General features: G+C 39.2%; 1 protein-coding gene across 1 annotated transcript; it reads right to left on the reverse strand.

Moving 5' to 3' along the window:
• Nucleotides 1–230: 230 nt before the first annotated feature.
• On the reverse strand, nucleotides 231–16983 carry slc17a6b (solute carrier family 17 member 6b). Its single transcript, XM_085179313.1, has 12 exons — nucleotides 16182–16983; nucleotides 13888–14143; nucleotides 12910–13028; nucleotides 11122–11236; nucleotides 9857–9944; nucleotides 9657–9743; nucleotides 9105–9247; nucleotides 8764–8913; nucleotides 7448–7580; nucleotides 6983–7093; nucleotides 4404–4531; nucleotides 231–3659 (listed from the first exon to the last, which is right to left on the reverse strand). Exons 1-12 carry the CDS (start codon nucleotides 16253–16255, stop codon nucleotides 3318–3320), a joined length of 1746 nt encoding a protein of 581 aa, XP_085035439.1. The 5' UTR covers nucleotides 16256–16983; the 3' UTR covers nucleotides 231–3317.
• Nucleotides 16984–18538: the final 1555 nt, after the last annotated feature.

Raw genomic sequence — 18538 nt, forward strand, 5'->3', positions numbered from 1 at the left:
CAGGAAGTGAAGCTCTAATCTTCCACATTTACCTCTGGATGACAATTTTCAATTCAATTCAGTTTTATTTATATAGCACCAATCCATGACAACCGCTGCCTCAAGGCGCTTAAATGCAAAGCTATCCACCAGGACACTGAGTACAGACACGTGTAGATACATTTGTTATCGTCCGATCTTTATCAACTATATAAACTCATAATTGGAGACAAAAAAAGCAACAATTCACAAAGAATGTATGAGGATTTATTAGAGTTGCTATGTCAAAAGCTTAATTTTTGTTTGACAATAAATTCAGTCATCCAAGATTTTTTTTCCCTAGAAGTAATCTACATTTTACAAATTGTTGCTTCTGATGTGACGGTAGCTTTTTATGAATCACTGACAGTAATCGATTCAGTGGTATTATATAACTCCATAGAAGTGAAACACGGGCCGCAGATGGCCGGAAACATGACTACAGTAAAGGCGATGTTGCTTCATTATCTGCAGGATGTGTCAAACAGAAACTCTTTGCAAACTACTTCACTAGATCAGCATGAAGTAAAAGCAACAAGTTATTCAGTGTTGCCTGAATTTTATTTTGCATTATTTATTCGCCTTTGTTGCCAGTACAAATACTCGAGACACAAACAGATTTGTTTTTCATCATTTTTTATATCAAAAAGGATATAGAGTATTTCATTTTGACATCAACAAACCTCTCAATTTACACAGCAACAGAAGCCATAGACTCACACTTTAACTTCAGAGGCACAAAAACAGGAAACTTCTTACTACTTCAGGTTGCAACATTTGCTATTTTTCAAAAATGCATGTTTACGTTTCAACCTTTATGTCAATGAATATTGTGACACTGAATTAGTGGTTGTACAAGAGAGGAGGGGAGGGTAATAAGACATCGGGGGTCCGGCCACTGAATGAAAGACATTAACCAAACATAGTGCTGAGAAAAGAAAGAGAGAAAGAGAGGAGGATAGAAAGAGAGTGAAAGAACAACAACAGCACAAAGTCAGTGTGGACCACGGCAAAACAAAATCAGAAACATGAAGAAGAAGAAGAGGAGGAAGAGCATTTGCCACTCAGGCAGAGCTCAGTTTATCATTCTCATCTGGTGAGCAGCCCCTTCACAAACTCCTTAGACTTTTCGTGTTGTCAAAGACGTTTGCGTTGGACTCTAGTACAATATTTTATAAATGTATTTTTTTTATATATTTTTCTTTACAAGTGTTTATTTTCTACATTTGTTATCACAAAAAACACGACATGTTTAACAAATGCCTTTTTTTTTAAAAAAACAGTTACACAATGAGTGTTCATGATGTCTGACCAGAACTGTTACTATGGATTTATTGCTTTGTACACTGAGTAATGTTTGGTGCCACCTGCACACTGAAGGTCCAATATGCTGGAACCTCACTGCTGATGGTCTGTACTACCTTAAAAATGTTTGACTTCCAGCTAAAACCCAGCTCAGCTTTTCACCTTTGGTAAATTGTGCAAAGAAATCGAAGCAACAGTAACAGTTTCTGAGACGAAGACGGAAAACTTTGGAAGAAAAAAGAAACGTTAGAAAAGGACACACTACATATTTCACTTTGTTCCATGCATAAATACACAGCCACACACATCTACACTGTGAAGTGCCAACTTGAGACAAAATAAAGAAAATGAACCCCCTTCAGATCTCGTCAGTGTGAGTGCAGACTGAGGACAAACAGATGGTTCTGGGTTGTCTTGCATTTCTGTGTAATTCTGACTCTAAAACACTTTCGATAAGTCAGACGTCCACACTGTTTATCAGTGCATAAACTGTCTCCTTTCTGTAGTGCTGCTTTTGGTTTTCCATCCATATAAATAGAAATCTCCCGTTTTGCTGAATCTCATGAAAAGTGAAAATATACTGTATGTTAACATACAAATACTTTTTGGGGGGAATGTTTGTAAACAATTTTTACCTCTTGCTTTGAACACCTGCATTTTTCTCACTCTTGTAAGATGACAGATTTATGTGTGCGGGGTTCAGCTGGGGAACAAAAGGGCAACATTACAACATTTATGTAGTGAAGGATTGCTTAGTTACTGTCAGTCAAATCTGATTAAACCTCTGTGTTAAACTCTTAATAGATGCTGTGAGGAAACATGCATCTATTAAAACTCCTGAAACATCTTTCAGGAGTTTTTAATATGATGTATTCAAATGTCCTTATGCATCCGTTTGTTAAAATTTCTAAATATCTCTTATTATTATTTATTCTTCACTTTTTAAATAATATTAAGTTTGCAGTTCTATAATAGTAAGGCTCTCATACTTGTTTTGGTTGGTCCTCAAAGATTTTCCATTGCACAAACCCTTGATAAGGTCTTATATGACAATAACTGTTGTGATCCAGCTATATCTGAATTCATACAATATTTCTTTCATATATGTTTTATTTTAGATATATCTTTAAAACAATGCATTGGTACAGTTACATTCTAAGTGGCATGACGGTGATGCTGAGTATTACAATGGGAGCGGCTTAATTCCTTCACTACACTGCTAAGATGTGTCGGTCTGCAAACACACAAAAAGAAACGCTCAACTGCAGCAGTACAGGGTCACAAAAGGAATTACAGATAGGACACTTCTTTTTTTATCGTTTGCATGTGTAACTAAATGAGCATCACAAGTTACAATGCCGCTTTTCAAGCCTCCACACCAGGTCGCTTCCATGTTCAAGACACACAGAAGCTGGTGATGAGAAATCAAAAGTAATGTGCATTAAAAAAGGACACACGACTGTGAGTGCATTCAGGAGAGAGACAGTACGATCTATACCAAGAGAGTGTCTAGTTTCTGTTTACAATATTGTGCAGTGACATATTCACACACTGAGATGGCTGGCTTGGAGGACATTGTACTGTACTTGTTCATTTGATTAATAAGGGTCAGCTTCTATGTACTTCTACAGGCTTCAGTGTGGTCAGGAAACCTTAGCTGATGGGATGAAAATGTTCATGTTTATACACAGTTGGACTCCAAATAAATATATCTATCATTAATATGCATAATAATACGTTAACAGACTGCCAATTTGATATGTGTTACACCTCTATTAATCAAATAGCTTTAGTTATTTATATGATCTCATTTTAACATTGAGTTGATCTTTTTTTTTTTTTTTGCATTTTTTATTTGTTTTCTTTAGAATTTGTGCAATCAATACGACAACGGATTTTAGGTTTTCTTGTTTACCATTTGTAGATAATTTTAAGACTAAATCTGACACTCAGGAAAATAAACCTACTCATATATCAGTGAGTGCGTGTTTGGTTTAGGAGTATCCCTCATCCTGCCTGTATCCATAGCCTCCTCCCTGTGCTTCTTCCTGGACATACTCCTCTGTCTTCTCCCAGCTGGCAGCCCAGCCTCCATTCACCTGCGTGGTTGCACCATATGTCTTGGCTGGCCCTCCGAAAGCACCGTAGCTTTGAGTGATGTCACCTGTTTCTTCTGCCAGCTCGTCCTCATCAATGAAGCCACACTTCTCCTCACTGGTCAGTTCCGGGTCAGCCCATGGCTGTTTTTCTCCTGATGCAAAAAGGCCGTAGAAGATCACGCCTCCATAATGCACCAAGGAGGCTATGAGGAATACATACTGCCACTCCTCTCTGGTCTGAAGAGGGAAGAAAAAAAATAGTGTTTTCATAAATACGCTGATCATACCAAAAATTAGCCTGTTTAATATTTGTGACCCTGGAGCAGAGTATTGGAGAAATATTTAAAATGTGTCTACTTTGTAAATCTGTGGCTGCACGCATCAAATTATGTGTAGAAATGATATCAGTCCATGTAGAAAACGATACTTAATCATGGTACCGAGAAGTAAAAGTAAAAGCAAGTTATACTTTTGTGGGCTAGCTCCCAGAGGGATGATCTTAGTCTTATTTATTTAAATAAATAATAGATAATCAAGACATTTCTAGAGTTTACTCATATATAGTAATACATATATAGTATACTCATATAGCTACGTGCAAAAAACTACAAGGTCACTGCATGCAGATTTAGGCCATTTCTGTCTTATTGTTATTGTCTTTACCTTAGAAGACAAAACGCCTCGAGGTAACTGTAGTGCGATTTTGTTCTTGTATAAATAAAACTGAATTGAATTGAATTTGTAAATGTCTGGGTGAAGTGTAACTTTTCTGTACTTCTACAGCAAATGTATAACATGCTGTTATTTTTTTAACTGTTTATGCAAATGTTGCCAGAAACCATTAATGAAAGGTATGCTGTATGCTTTTTAATGTCAAGCAGGGAAAATTAAAGTAAACTTCAAAATTATTTATTAATTTTTGCACACATTTGAAATGTATGATTTTCATGATTCTGTCACATTTGGAGGAAAAGCCCTTACCTTGTGCTTTGTCATAGCACCAACAATCAGCGGGCACACCATGCCAGATAAGGTGCCCACACCATTAGAGATGCCCATTAGGATACTGGCATAACGCGGAGCAATATCCAGGTGATTGACATTGAAGCCTGACAGCAAAACAACAAAAAAAAAGATTTTATCTTTGTGAGCTACAAGCCTGGTTAACATAATTTAAAGGCCAGTTTGATACAGAAAGGGTAAATGCTATGAGTAAAGTATAAAAGGCAACTGATGGATGACACAGTTACAGATAAAAGTAGCACAAATGGTGACCATCTTGTTGCAGAAATAGGCACCAACTCGCCACACGACCTCCTCCCCCACTCTGACTAGCTGAATGAGTAAGTGTCCTCGTGAGCTGCTGCACGCCGCCTGCCTGGCAAGTCTCCCGAGACAGCTAGCACTGAATTATTAAACACTCTTGGAGAAAGCTGGAGAACACCAGCAAGAAACTGATTTTGCACGTAGTCACAGATATCTGCAGCTTCTATAACTGAGCATAAACATGACAACAGCTATTGAATGAATAGCTGGCCTAAAGGTTTAGAATCATTAATGAAATTAAATTTCTACTTTTACTCTCCACAGCTTTCTAATTATGGATAATTTCCATGCACAAAGGTCATTTTTATAGTCTTTTGTCCAAATATCCAACTTGAAGTCACTGTACTTAGCTAAGAAATAATAAATAAACACTTTTATTTATTATGAATTAAATAGACACGATATGATGTGTTAATTAGCTTAATAAAGTCTTGTTTTATTTTTAAAACGCTGGAGAAAGCCAAACTCGCTGTTTCTCCTGGTTCTACTCATTGTGGTATGCTAACATTCTCCTAGCTCTAGCATCAAATATAGAACACAGAGCAACAGCATTTAATACCAAAACAAATCAGCACATTTGTCACACATCGTCTTATTTTATGCCTCATTCAACCAAGAAGTTGTAAATAAAGTCCAAAAGGCAACCAAAACTCAAAGCCACAATTGCCAGCCTATGGTAGTCTTAAAAACAAACTGAATGACAATTATTTCGGACAAAATTCAAATTTGAGATTGAGGTGAAACAGAGAGCAGACTGAAACTGACCTGAATGGAAACAAAGGCACATAAATTGTAATACAACACGCACAGAGGGAGTGTCACTATGATCTCTGCTGAGCGCGCAATGACTCCATCAAATCCTTACTGTACATATATTATATAGAAAAAAAGTAACGAGCTGCCTTTAACATCATACATACAGAAGCTGACCAATATCTGGTAGACCGATATTAGGCATATATATATTTGTTCGGCTGATATTTATTTTTGTTACAGGAGTTTCCTAACAACTGTTATGTGTAGTTATTTATGAGTCCTTACTAAGATAACCCAACAATGTAGTTTTAAAATATATGTTATCTGTTATCAAAGCAAGTCATTAATCACTCTTTTGCATTCTGCCCGATTAAGCTTGAGTTAGGTGTTTGTTGTGTCCTTGCAGAGCGATCAAAGGGTTTTTCTCTCATCTCTTCTTTAGGATTTTATTTTTATTTGCCGTTAAAAATTTGATACAATATAGTGGCAAATACGTAATATTGGCTTTTATTATTAATATAATTAACAGCCCCTTGAACATCGGGTGGGCTTGATGATGTGCCTCAAAAGAGCGCCTGCTAGACTGTCAACACTACTCTGTAACTTTACGTGGTCTGACACTTTGTGGCTCAGTTGCTGTGGTTCCTAAACACTTCCACTTTTCAATAATCCCACTTAACAGTTGTTCATAGAAGAACTAGGAGGGAAGAAATTTCATAAACTGCCTTTTTGCTGTGGTAACGTTGTATTACAGTACCGTGCTTGATTCACTGAGCACTTCAGAATGACCCAGTTGTTCACTTGTAAAGAGGACTGATTGTATACTCCTGCGGTAACTGGGTTGAATTTGTCTGAACTGGGTAGAACAGCGCTCTCTTGTTTTGCACCTTGGTCATAGAATAACCATCAGAGCACATAGAAGTGGAATGATTTTGTCTCCCTATGTGAGTTCAGAGCATTCTCCAGCTTGTCCTTGTATTATTTTGACTATGACTTGTTTTATGTATGTTGATGTTATATTTTATTTTTAATTTGAAACACTGTAACATTGTAATGGTGGGCCTTCTTGGGCAGGACTCCCCTGAAAAAAGATATGCTTATCTGAAAGGACTTTCTGATTATATAAAGGGTAAACAAATAAAAATACCTGAATTGAAGGATTAAGAGGCTTGGCCCAATACCTTTGGCCATAAAGGGCAGCTGATTGCTGCTGTATTAATGTTAAAAAAGTGCACACTTTCTTTGTAAGCTCTGGGTCATTTTATAAATTGTCTCAAAAAGCAGTGCAGTAGCACCAAGTGTTGCTTACAAGTATATTTATTCTTTGTCTAGCTTGTTATCCTTTTCACTGAAGCCCCAAATCATTAAACATTAAATGAAATAAAGCTAAATCTAAACAGTGATTACATTATTTAATCACTTTTAATTTACATCTTGTTTCATACCACATATATTCTGATCTTTTTACGCCTACTAACCTGATATAGCAAATCCACTGAAGCCCACTGCAAGCACGAGGAAGGAGATCGCCACCCCTTTGCTGTGGGAATATCCTACCACCAGTAGCAATGTGGCCTCCATGCCAAATCCTGGCAGGGAGAGACAGTAGTGTCACACACACAAGCACAGACAAAGCCCACGGGCAGTTGGTCATTGTGGTGCCAATTGAATTAAGCGTGATACATGATCCGCACTCAATTACACAAGTGTCAGATATGAAATCAATGCACAGTCACAATCAGTGAGTCAACCTGTGTACTGAAGTATTGAACAGATAGATTTTTACCAAAAAATATAAACAAAACCATCTCTGCAGCCCAGCTGGCCGTTAAGAGCACCCTAAAAACAACACTATGGATCTGACACCATCAAAGTAACACCCTGCAGCCGTGCAAAGAGAGGTGTGGAAATTTTTGATTTCATCCTCGGTTCAGACTTCTCACCTCCACAGTTCATGATTTTCCTGACAGTGGTAGTTGTCAGGATGTTCTTGCTGCGCAGGTAGTCGGCCAGCTGGCCACCAATGGGCACAATGATGGTCATCACCAAGTGGGGGAGGGCAGAAAGTGCACCGACCTAAAGTCACATACAGAAAATCAATAAAATTAGATGCACAGCTGAATGCCAGTATAATAGATGAAGATTTATACCTGGAAGATGTTTCTCCATTAATTTTTAAAAGGCTCTACAATTTAGGACATTCTATATTTGTATTTTTCATTATTTTCTCACTTATTCAAAGTAGCTGAGCAGAAAATAGGAAATATCCCTGTTTTTAATGCATTTTCATACTTTGTCAAATGAATGTTTGAGGGAATGAGCAGCTAATAAGGATCACACTCAAACACACGTTGAGCATATATTGGTCTTATAGAGCAAATAACAAATTTCTGATTTGAAAGTCACTAAAATAAGATGAAGGGCATAAATTTTTGGACTTTTAACTGTATATTTCTACATTTTACACCTTTTTCTGTTGATAAAGACCTCCCCACAGCCATTCATGCTACACCAAAGTAGTTAATTAAAAGATAAACAATTAAATTACTGAAAAGTTCTAGTTTTTTACTGTCTAATATAGAAATTTCAGTTAAAAACAAGTAAAATTTTCATCAATTGACAAAAAAACAATGTTTTAAAACTACAGGACATTCCCGGCACTGACCTACAATATCATGTAGAAAAACTGACACATGCTGTTGAAATTGCACTTCTTTACCTCACATTAATATATCGCAGGGATTAAATATGTACTTTAATCCCCACATAATTAAACTTTTCACTCACCTGGCCCACTTATGATTAAAGTGGATTGTTTGTGGCCCTTATTGTAAAATGAACTTGACATCCTTGCTCTAAGAGATTCTGTGTAATATATAAAATAACTACAGTGCAGTTTGTTTTTTTAAAAATTTAAACCTGTTGAAGTTACAGTTGCTTTGATGTGTTTTTTTATTTCATCATCTGAAAAACTTCACACAGGCCTTAAAAGATAAGCATGGATATATAGTGGAAATGTATATTGCATCACTTTGTTATGATGTGTATCAGCTCATGAGAGAGAACTATTGGCCACCAGCTGCACTCACACTGATTCTCATAATAAATCAATGAATCTGTCCAAGAGCAAAGGGTCACTCTCAGCTTTAAACAGACTGAATCTGAGTGGTGAGGGGTTTTCTGTACGACTTTAATCTTTCATGTCTCTATTCTTTTTTTCTTTTTTTGGTTGTCTTATGACATTTTTTTGTAAGCTCACCTTGCTTATCTCAAAACCAAACACTTCTTCAAAATATGCAGGCTGGCTAATCAGCAGCAGGTAAAATGTCCAGCTCCTGCAGAAGTTGGCCACAATAATTGCATAGACAGGCATAGAGGTGAAGAACTTCCTCCAGGGTGTCTTGAATTTCTGGAAAAGATTAAGAAAAATGATGGTTGTGTTCACATAAAGGTAAAGAGCTTTACCCGACTGACAGTTTCTGGAACTGTGTTCATATTTTTGTAATGCTTCTTACAAAAAAATAAATAAATAAAAACAGGCTAAAAACGGGGTATTTTGTGAGGTTACTTAAGCCCAGGTTTTTGACCGTGTCCCCTCACCTCTGCAGGTCCTGTTAGCTTGGCACTCTCTCCAATGCTCTCCTCAATGTAGCAGCGTTCCTCATCAGTGATGGTTGGATGTTCAGCAGGGCTCTCATAAGACACCAAGATCCAGAACATATACCAGAAGATGCCAAAGCATCCTGTTTGTACGGACAAATTACAAGTCAGAAGGTGTACAGAAGAAGCATTGCAACTAATTTGGACCTCAGCAGTAAGCACATGCAGAGACTCTGGCAGCCTGATCTTTCTAAAATGCCTGAGAGAATAAAAGCCAGACAGGAAAGCTAACTGTATCCAGTCCACAGAGAAAGACATGGGGGTTATTTATTGACACACCAAAACATCAGGGGGGAAAAAAATCAATACATAGTCTGCCTGGCTAAATCCATTTGACTTTCACTGAAGTCTCTTAGGTTTTAGCCAAGCTTAAAAACAGTTACATTTATAACCTACATGTATTTTTCATATATAAAAATTTATCTCCTGTTCTTTTTGCATCAATATGCATGCCTATCCCATGCAGTCCCTCATTGAGTCTTACAGTCTTACCGTAGACATAGAACACTGAGGACCATCCTGTATACTGAACCAAGACCCCAGCCAGAGGCATTGCAATCACAGCACCAGCATAGGAGCCTGGCAAGGAGAAAGCAATTCAGTGCTTGCAAGGACAGACATCATCAAGGTAAAGCAAAGTTTAACAAATCATATCTGAATCTAGAAGGAGAAACAGACACAAACGTATTTACCACAGAATGAGAGGGTGGCCAGACGACTCCTTTCTAATGGCGGCGCCCATTTACTCCAGATCCCATGACAGGCTGGGTAGGTCACTCCCTAAAGCCAACCACAAGGAACAGTCTGTTTTCATTTGTTGCAGTAAAACAATAATCATCAGTGCAACTCTCTGCACTTTGGCCTGTTCTTCTAAGCTATTGTTGTTATAGAGATGCATGTACTCTTGTCTCCCAGAGGCCAGAGGGATTATATAAATGTAGCCAATCTATATGGTCTGTGTGAAAAATATTGCAAGATTTGAACAATGGCACAATTGCAGAGCATGTACTTTCATTAGCTTGCACTTGTTTTGTAGGCTACTGTATGAATACTATTATATCAGGAAAGGCTTTCAGGATTTCTAGACCAAACCATATTTAAATTATTACACAGATGTATTATTATATGTTTATGAATACAGATATTTTCAGGTTTAGGATGTGTTAAAAGTCCATTTGGAATACCCAGTTAGACTTGAATCTGAACCAATAGACATGTCATAAGTAATCAAAATTACCATTTTCGCCCTTGTAATTACCATGAACAAACAGCTCAGCACCGTGATGACCTGATGAGCTGTTCAAGAAGCAAAACAGGCCTGCAGAAATGAAATGCTAATCAGCCTCTAATTTGAACAAACTTCACCGATTTTAAATCCAGTCTGCAGGCTTCCTTACAGTAGGGCCCGCTGGTCTTTAAGGAAATTAACTGTGTACATTACCACGTGTTTATATGTCCAGGAAAAGCTGTATCTTTGTATGTTTATATCTGTCGCAACAGACTTTATAGCCCATGTGAGAACTGCATTATAAGCCCTCCATGTTTTTTACTCCAATAGGTATATTTCATCAACATGAGTGTCTAATTTCACTACAAAGCCAGGAGGATTGATATCCCTCTGCAAATCAACATTTTCCCCATTATCCATCTCTGCAGGATCACTTTACTGTTGTTTGTATCCAGGATACAAAAAGGCACAATAAAGGAAAGAAAAATGAGCTGGACAAAGCCATGAAACCAGTTGGAGTGGACTGGATCAATACAGTGCATCTCGCATTTCATTGAACTGCGCGTCATACTCTTTATTCTCTCCGGAACTAAAATTATACAGTGAGCGAATAAAGTGAGAGAATAAATTCATTGCTGATTTTTTATTCATGCACACAATAAAAAAAATAAAAAAAATAACATAAAATAAAACATAGACTGCTGTGACGCACCTCTGACAGTGTCTTACCTCCACCAGTCCTTGTAATATCCTGACAAATATGACACACCCATAGTGGACTCGGGCAGCCGAGGGAATGAACATGTTGAGAGTGGAGGTGAGGACGATGGCTGCACCAAATACCCTGAAAATATCACAATGACCAGTGTTTTAAATTTCAATCATAGCAAATCGCCTCATTATTAACTGTGCTGAACGCATGGCAACACATTTTATTAATCAAGTATCACAACAGTCGACAGCGTGCTTTTTGGGTGAATAATGCCCGGTTTTTCCAGACACTCATAGTAAAGCAAATCCATAAAACAAACAAAAAATAGTATGTGTTACTTCCAATGGTCATTTTAAATCTCTTTGTTTTTACTTTGTTTTGCTGGAAAAAGCCGAAACCTTCAATTTCAGCTTTAAACCATCACTGCACCTGAGGAGACTTGTGGATGCAGGTCTGTTCGCCGGTCCTCGGATTTGATTGGCTCTGCCTTACACGCGCTCTTTGACGTCATGTAAATGAATATTTGAAGTAGCAACACCCCGTAAATGACCACGTCACGTGTCGCTTAGCAACCGTTTTCGCTTTCGTACAGCTCGAGACGCGTTTCTCCTGAAGAATGGCGTTTAATTTTAGTTTTGACGCTGACTGAGAGCGAAGAGGACAATTAATCGATGACTGCTCTGCATTATAATTCGGGGGAGAAAAGATTCATGCAGGCTAATTATTCATCAGGCTGTTAAATTTAGCCCTAGCACTGCTTATTCTGAAATATTAAAGCTTACATGGAAGGTTGTAGAAACAGAAATGCTTTTATTATCGCTATTTTATTTTTATTTTATAGATAGGCCATATTTTTCCATCTTTATTTTTAGGAGGGAGCAGGTGAGCAAGCAGAGCAAGGCCGAACACACAGCTATTTCTCATTTTTGTCACGTCCCACCCTCCCCCGCCCCTCTCCTCCGCACGTGGGGGGACAAGCCCTAATCCGGTGGAGACTAGTGTTGAGCACGAGACCGATTGATTCGCTTACATCCTCGTGTCAATCACACAAACGGACTGCAGGGAGATACGATTGTAAAAGTCGCGGGCCCTAAATAAAAATATCATTTGAAAAAAAAAATCCGTTTTATTTGAGCAAAATGATTGGATGAGAAATGTTTGGTACTATATCAACGTCCATCCACTAAAATGTGTGCCGTGTTGTTGATATGACAGCATACAGTATCTGCAGTTTAACGTAATTATAATGACTGACGCATTTTGGCAGTGCTCCTGTGAATTAAAGCCTTTGGCGACAGGACCGGGTCTGGTATCCATGCCCTGAGAGAGCGACAGATTAGACCCGGCTCCCCCTAGGGAGCTCATTAACAGGTGGCAGAAAGCCCTGACACCAGGAGCTGCAGGCCTGCCAGCCCAGTGCCCTCCCTGCAGCTCTGCATCACTTCAGAGCTGCAGACTGTCTGCTCTCTTTGTGCAGAGATGCTCTGCATATAACCGTGACCTGCTCATCCGTTTCACAGTTCAGACACGGATATTTTTATGCCTGCTTTTGGCTGTATTTGGTTTTACTATTCTTTTTAATCGGAGGTGATTTTATTCCACTCCCCGCCTGAACGGTTTTTTGTTTTCCCACTGTTGATAAAAATTGCAAATATAGAAATGAATAGACAAAGGGAGTAAGAGGAAACGAAAGTCACGCCAATTGTTCAAACAATTCTTTTAATACCCAACACCAAATCACGAAAATCTGCCGACTGAATATAGCTGTGTCGTATTTATGGTAATTCAGGGGAGGTGCCGCCTACCTGTTCGCTGCCAGCCTGGAGGATATATATCCTCCCGGGATTTGTGTCACGATATAGCCCCAGAAAAAAGATCCGTGAATCATTCCCACCGTCTCTGGATCCCAGTTGAACTTGGCTTTCTGGCAGATAATATGAAAAACAAAAACAGTGGAGTTAAAATGAACAAGTGGGCTATGCGCTTTGGAAAAATGTACATGTGTTGCATGTGAGCTCTATTGTGGCTAATTAACCAAGAAATGAACGAATTTACTCTATCGAAGAATAAATCTAAACGGGGGCCTTTTTTAATAAAGGCCTGCATGTGTTTATTTCGACTGGATTTTCATTGATCTGATTACTAAAGCAACTAATTTTCCCGTAAAAAAAATAATATAAAGCAATCTAGTTATATGTAACAGTTTGGCTTTTTTGGTAAAGACGAATATTGGACGAGATTTGAGATAATGCAAATGTATAATATAGGGGTCAGGATGTATTCTAAATACATGTTTTATAGAAATTGTCCGAAATATTCAGACATTTTTAATGCACCTTTTGTATGTAATATCCCTTTAAGAAAAAGACTGGCTTTTACATCATGACACTGACACTGTTCTACGTAATTTATTACACCATACACAGGAAACAGTGACGCTACTGATCTTAAATCTTATTGAACCATCAATGTATGCTATTTAATCCTAAGAATATCCTGTGTAAGCTGTGAAGGCCTGGTGCCATTTAAATCAGGAGCATCTCTGGCGCATTTTTGGATTTACTTTCCCTGCACACATATGTATGTATACTAAAGCTCTGTAGAAATGACTACCGTGGTTCATTTAAACTTAGAGGGAGGTTATTTCACGGCCTAGTGTGCCAGCAATAGAAGGCCTTTACGTGTTTCTCATTTATCATGTGCAGGGAAACTCGTTTTAATAACCATGTGCCATGATGTGCCTCGTCTGTACACGGTGTACTCGCTCGCTCGCTTTGCCACACCTCTTTGATGATGATCTTGCCGTTCTGGTGAACCGTGCTGTTGTTGACCATGCCCACTATGGCCACGCCCAGGTTGCATCGGATGCCGAAGGAGATGCAGAAGCCCAGGCCGCTCATGATGGCGATAATGTAGCGGCGGGGCAGGCCGAAGCACTTGCAGTCGCACAGCGGAGGTTTCTTCTCAGCGGCCTCCCGTGGCCTTCCATCCTCCGTGAGCTCGATCACTTCCCCGGTTTTCTGCCTCCTTTCTATAACCCTGCAACAACCAGGGGGTGATAACTCTGTCTGTGTAGATCCTTAGTCATCCAGGTCATGGCAGTCTTAGGCGATTGAAATAAAGCCAACTGGGATTATTTCTCTTTCTTTCTTTCTTTCTTTCTTTCTTTCTTTCTTTCTTTCTTTCTTTCTTTCTTTCTTTCTTTCTTTCTTAAGGTTCATGGAGAGATTTCACACCTCATCCACATCCACGAGGTTTTTGTTTGTTTGTTTGTTTGTTGTTTTTTTTTTTTTTTTGGGGGGGGGGGGGGGGGGGGTCGTTCCGGAAACTGATGGAGAGTCCCAGGTATTTATTGTCTAATGAGGTTGTCCCTTTGGAGGTGGATCTAACCCACCCTTTGTCCACAGAGTAAATACCTGGGACTGTCTCTCTTGGATGGGAGGTGAAGCTTCTTCACTAACCAAAAAAGTCCAGTTATCTTGATTTCTACCGCTTAAGAATAACACTATCTGCGGATCTCCTCAGTAAACTAACACCACATGAAATTAAGGTTCTCAAATTTATACACATAAAAACAACAGATTTTTTTCTGTCTTTCACGGAGGGCCATTAATATTTCCATTTAGCATAAATATTTTAGTAGGGGCTGGATGCTTGGGAGTGGGTGTGTGGGTGTGTGGGTGTGACCAGGATACTGTCTGAGACGTCTTGTCAAACAGTCAAGCAAATCCTGGAAGCATTTCCTGTAGGATCACCATAATGAGAGAAAGGTAGTGGGAGGTTTAGGCCTCTGTGATGTATTTACATTATGGAGAGCATTTCCTTACACTGAGGACAGCATGTCTGTGAGGTTCTAGTCAGACGACTCATACAACGAATTAAAAAAAATAAATTTGATGCTTTTATTTGCTCTAAGAGGGGGGAAAGCTTCTAATGGGAAACGAGAATGAAGGTTCCCCTTGTAGAGCAGAATTAAGTCGAATATGCCCCTGACTGTACCGCATTGCAGCACCCAGCTCGCTTTCACGCTCATTAGCATTCAGGGACCGAGCAGCAGCTCCCGCCTGCAGACAACCCGTCTGTGGGCTTTCCTCAAACTCCTCGTGCTTTTCTTTTTTATGTATTAATTTTTTTCTGTCCAGGAAAATCGCGTTTGTCGCAGTCAGTTAATTATCTAAATCTAAAATGTTATCAAAACATGTAAATCTCCGTCTCTGCAAACGAATGAAGACATTCCAAGTTAAATAAAAGGGACAGCAGAATATTAGAATTAAATGCGTGTATTTGGGGTAAAACGTAAGACCTGGTTCAGGGGGTAAAGCCAGAGAGGATACATAGAGCCACTGATGTTTAACGAAAATCGGTTTAATTCCATTTCTCCTGCAGATTTGAGTAAGCCCTCGGTGCAAGGGTATGTAAGGCGGAGAAGATGAATTCGCAAGGGAATAGGCCCGATGTGGATATAGCGGAAAGTCTAAAAACGCATTTATTCTGCTGAACACTCAAAAATAAATACAAAATAAATAAAATGTTGTTTTTTTTTAATCACCAAACATCAACATTAAAGAAAAGACACACACACATATCCAGGTGCTGAATTAATCAAAGCGATGGCTGTAGATTCAAATGATTCAAATGAATAGAATTTCCTTTCATTTGGTTATAACGACATCGTGAAATGCTTTAAAAATCACGAGTGGAGTCCCACAAATTTATCGCGTGGCCTGCGCGTCCTCTTTAACCTAATCTGCCAATCAGATTCATGTGCAGGCCCCTGCATCAGGATCTCGTGGCATCCATACCCTTGCCAGCAACACACACACACACACACACACACACACACACACACACACACACACACACACACACACACAGATTTGATTGCATAATTTTCTTATTTTCTTCTAGAGGCGTGACTAAGCATCCCTGTAAGTTGTGAGACAGTGCTGGGTGCCCTCTGGACCCACACGTCGTGCCTTGTTAAAATCCAGCATACAAATAATCGCATTTTGGGCTCAGACGGTTTCAAACGCGCTGTTGTCCAGATTTACCCACAAAAAGAAAAGCCCGTCCTTACCTGTACATATGAGCCAGGGTCTTCCCCGCAAATTCCTTCACCCCCGCCGTTGCTTTTGTCTTTACTGACTCCATATCCAGTTTCTGAATGCAGGCCTGTTTTCTCAATATTTGTTTTACTGTTCAGGCGTCATGTTACAGCGCAGCATGGCTGGACTGCAGCGGCTGCAAGGAAAACAACAAACGAAATTACGAAAAAAAAATGAGCCCACAAGGAAGGCGACGATCCAACAGCCGGGAATAATTCTCAGCGCTAGGCTGAAAGCGCAGAGGCGAAAAGAACCTGGTGTAAAAAAAGGGGGGATCAAGCGAGCAGTTCGCCTTCATCCACCACCAACTCATCTCCTGCCTGGCGTACAGTAGCCAAGCCAAGTGCCATCACGACGAAAGCGAGCGAAAAAATTGATAGCCGGCGTCGTGGAGCGATATGGAGCTCTCTTCGCACCCAAAAAGGAAAGAGAGAGGGGGGGAACAGAGCTAATGAATGATGGATATGAAATAATTAAAAAAATCCAACAAAACAAAAGTTAAAGTTCAGAAAGCGGGAGTGGGCGTTTGGAGTGGCTTCAATAAATCAAAGAGCGAGTGAGGCTGTATCGTGTCTCCAGTGGTGAGCGCAGGTTCATCTGACGTCGCGTTCAGCACCGAGGTCAGCGACAGCAGCGCTCCGCGTCCAAACATCTGGCCAGCTGCTCAGCCCAAATAAAGGCCACACGCAAAACACAACATGCCCACAAACGCCATGTCTATATATTTATATATAGACGCTATAAAGGCTAAATGAGCCTGTGTCTAATAGCAAATTTAAAAAAAAATAGTGAGGGGAAGAGAAGGAGCTGCTTTATAGCTCAATCCGTCTCTTTATTTATCAGCTGAAATGTGAAACTAAATGAAGCTATTTTATATCAACTTGTGTTTTTTTAACACTTTGAAGAAAAAACGAATATTAACAGCAACAGTACATATGAGAGCTGCAGATCTCCTGAGGGCGGTGCTATGGAAACCAATGGAACAGGAGTGGATCTCCCCCACCCATCCCAGTGCTGCCCTCCAAAAAGCTCCTCAACGCAGGAATCCATCAATAATTTAGCCGTCTCCCCGGTTTTCCTCTCCTTGACAACCACATCTTCCCACAGAAGCATGAAGAAAATCTTAGAATAATTAAAAAACATCTTTCTCAAAAGCATACATCGAATAATAATAATAATAATAATAATAATAATAATAATAATAATAATAATAATAATAATAATAATATGCTTTAATACGAAGATCTTATTTTATTCACAGTCAACCTAGGGGAAGCGACCAGGCTCTCTCTTTTTATTTGTTGGTATGGAGCGACACCTGGTGGTTGAAAATAGCAGTCTGAAACTTTTGTGTGACAATCTTTGAGATTATTCGTGCATATTTTGTGTGTCTGTTGTTAGATTTTTGTGTTTGTATTGCATTTGTATCATAGTTTATATTTGGCTTCTCCTGAAGTCATTATTAAAAAACTGGGTTTGTCTTCACTGATGTGCCGGAACAACAGTGTGCATAGTTCTTACACTGACCTGATAAAAGTGCACACATGTTTCAAAGGAGCAAGACTTTTGCTGGAGTGTTTCTTTGTTGTTAACATTCAAGCATAAAAGCCGCCTAAATCAAGTGATGAACCAGTGAGTTGTCTACATATAACAGACAACTCAGCAAAGAACCAGAGATATATTCTATCTTGAGACACTTTGTTACAAGCAGCCTGACACAAAAACACAGAATTTGTTCCCCTTTCTTCAGCTGAATATATGAAAAATGTTGACAATAACACAGTTTGACAGGGATAAAACTGTACTTATGTATCAACAAGGTGATTCCCCAAAGAGCTATAAAAACCTTAAAAAAAGTTTCCTTAAAAAAAGGAAACTGGACAAGGGGAGGACAAGAGAAATGGCCTAAAAACCACTGATGAACAGCATCTGAAAGTTATGTCTTTAAGATATAGGGAAAAAAAATCAGCAGAGACCTGACAGCAGACGTGAGAGATGCATTCGGCCCTTCAGTTGATCCATCCACAGTTCACAGAAGCCTTACCAGACATGGTTTTAATGAAAAGGTGGCTGTAAAAAACATAAGAAAGGGAAACAGAGAGGAAAGGCTGAGGTATTCCACATTACACAAAGACTGGACTGAAAATCAGCAGCGAGAGGTCTGATGGACCGATGAATCCAGATTTAACAATTTTAGTTCAAATTGTCTTGAATATTTACAGGTCAGGAGAGCGGTACCACAGTGTCCTTAGTGAGGCTCCACTGTGTTTTACAGATGGCCGTGGACACTCAAAGTATTTTCAGCGAATATATAAAAACACAAAATGGA

Source organism: Neolamprologus multifasciatus, chromosome 1 (genome assembly GCF_963576455.1).
Source record: "Neolamprologus multifasciatus chromosome 1, fNeoMul1.2, whole genome shotgun sequence".
NCBI classification, from domain to species: domain Eukaryota; kingdom Metazoa; phylum Chordata; class Actinopteri; order Cichliformes; family Cichlidae; genus Neolamprologus; species Neolamprologus multifasciatus.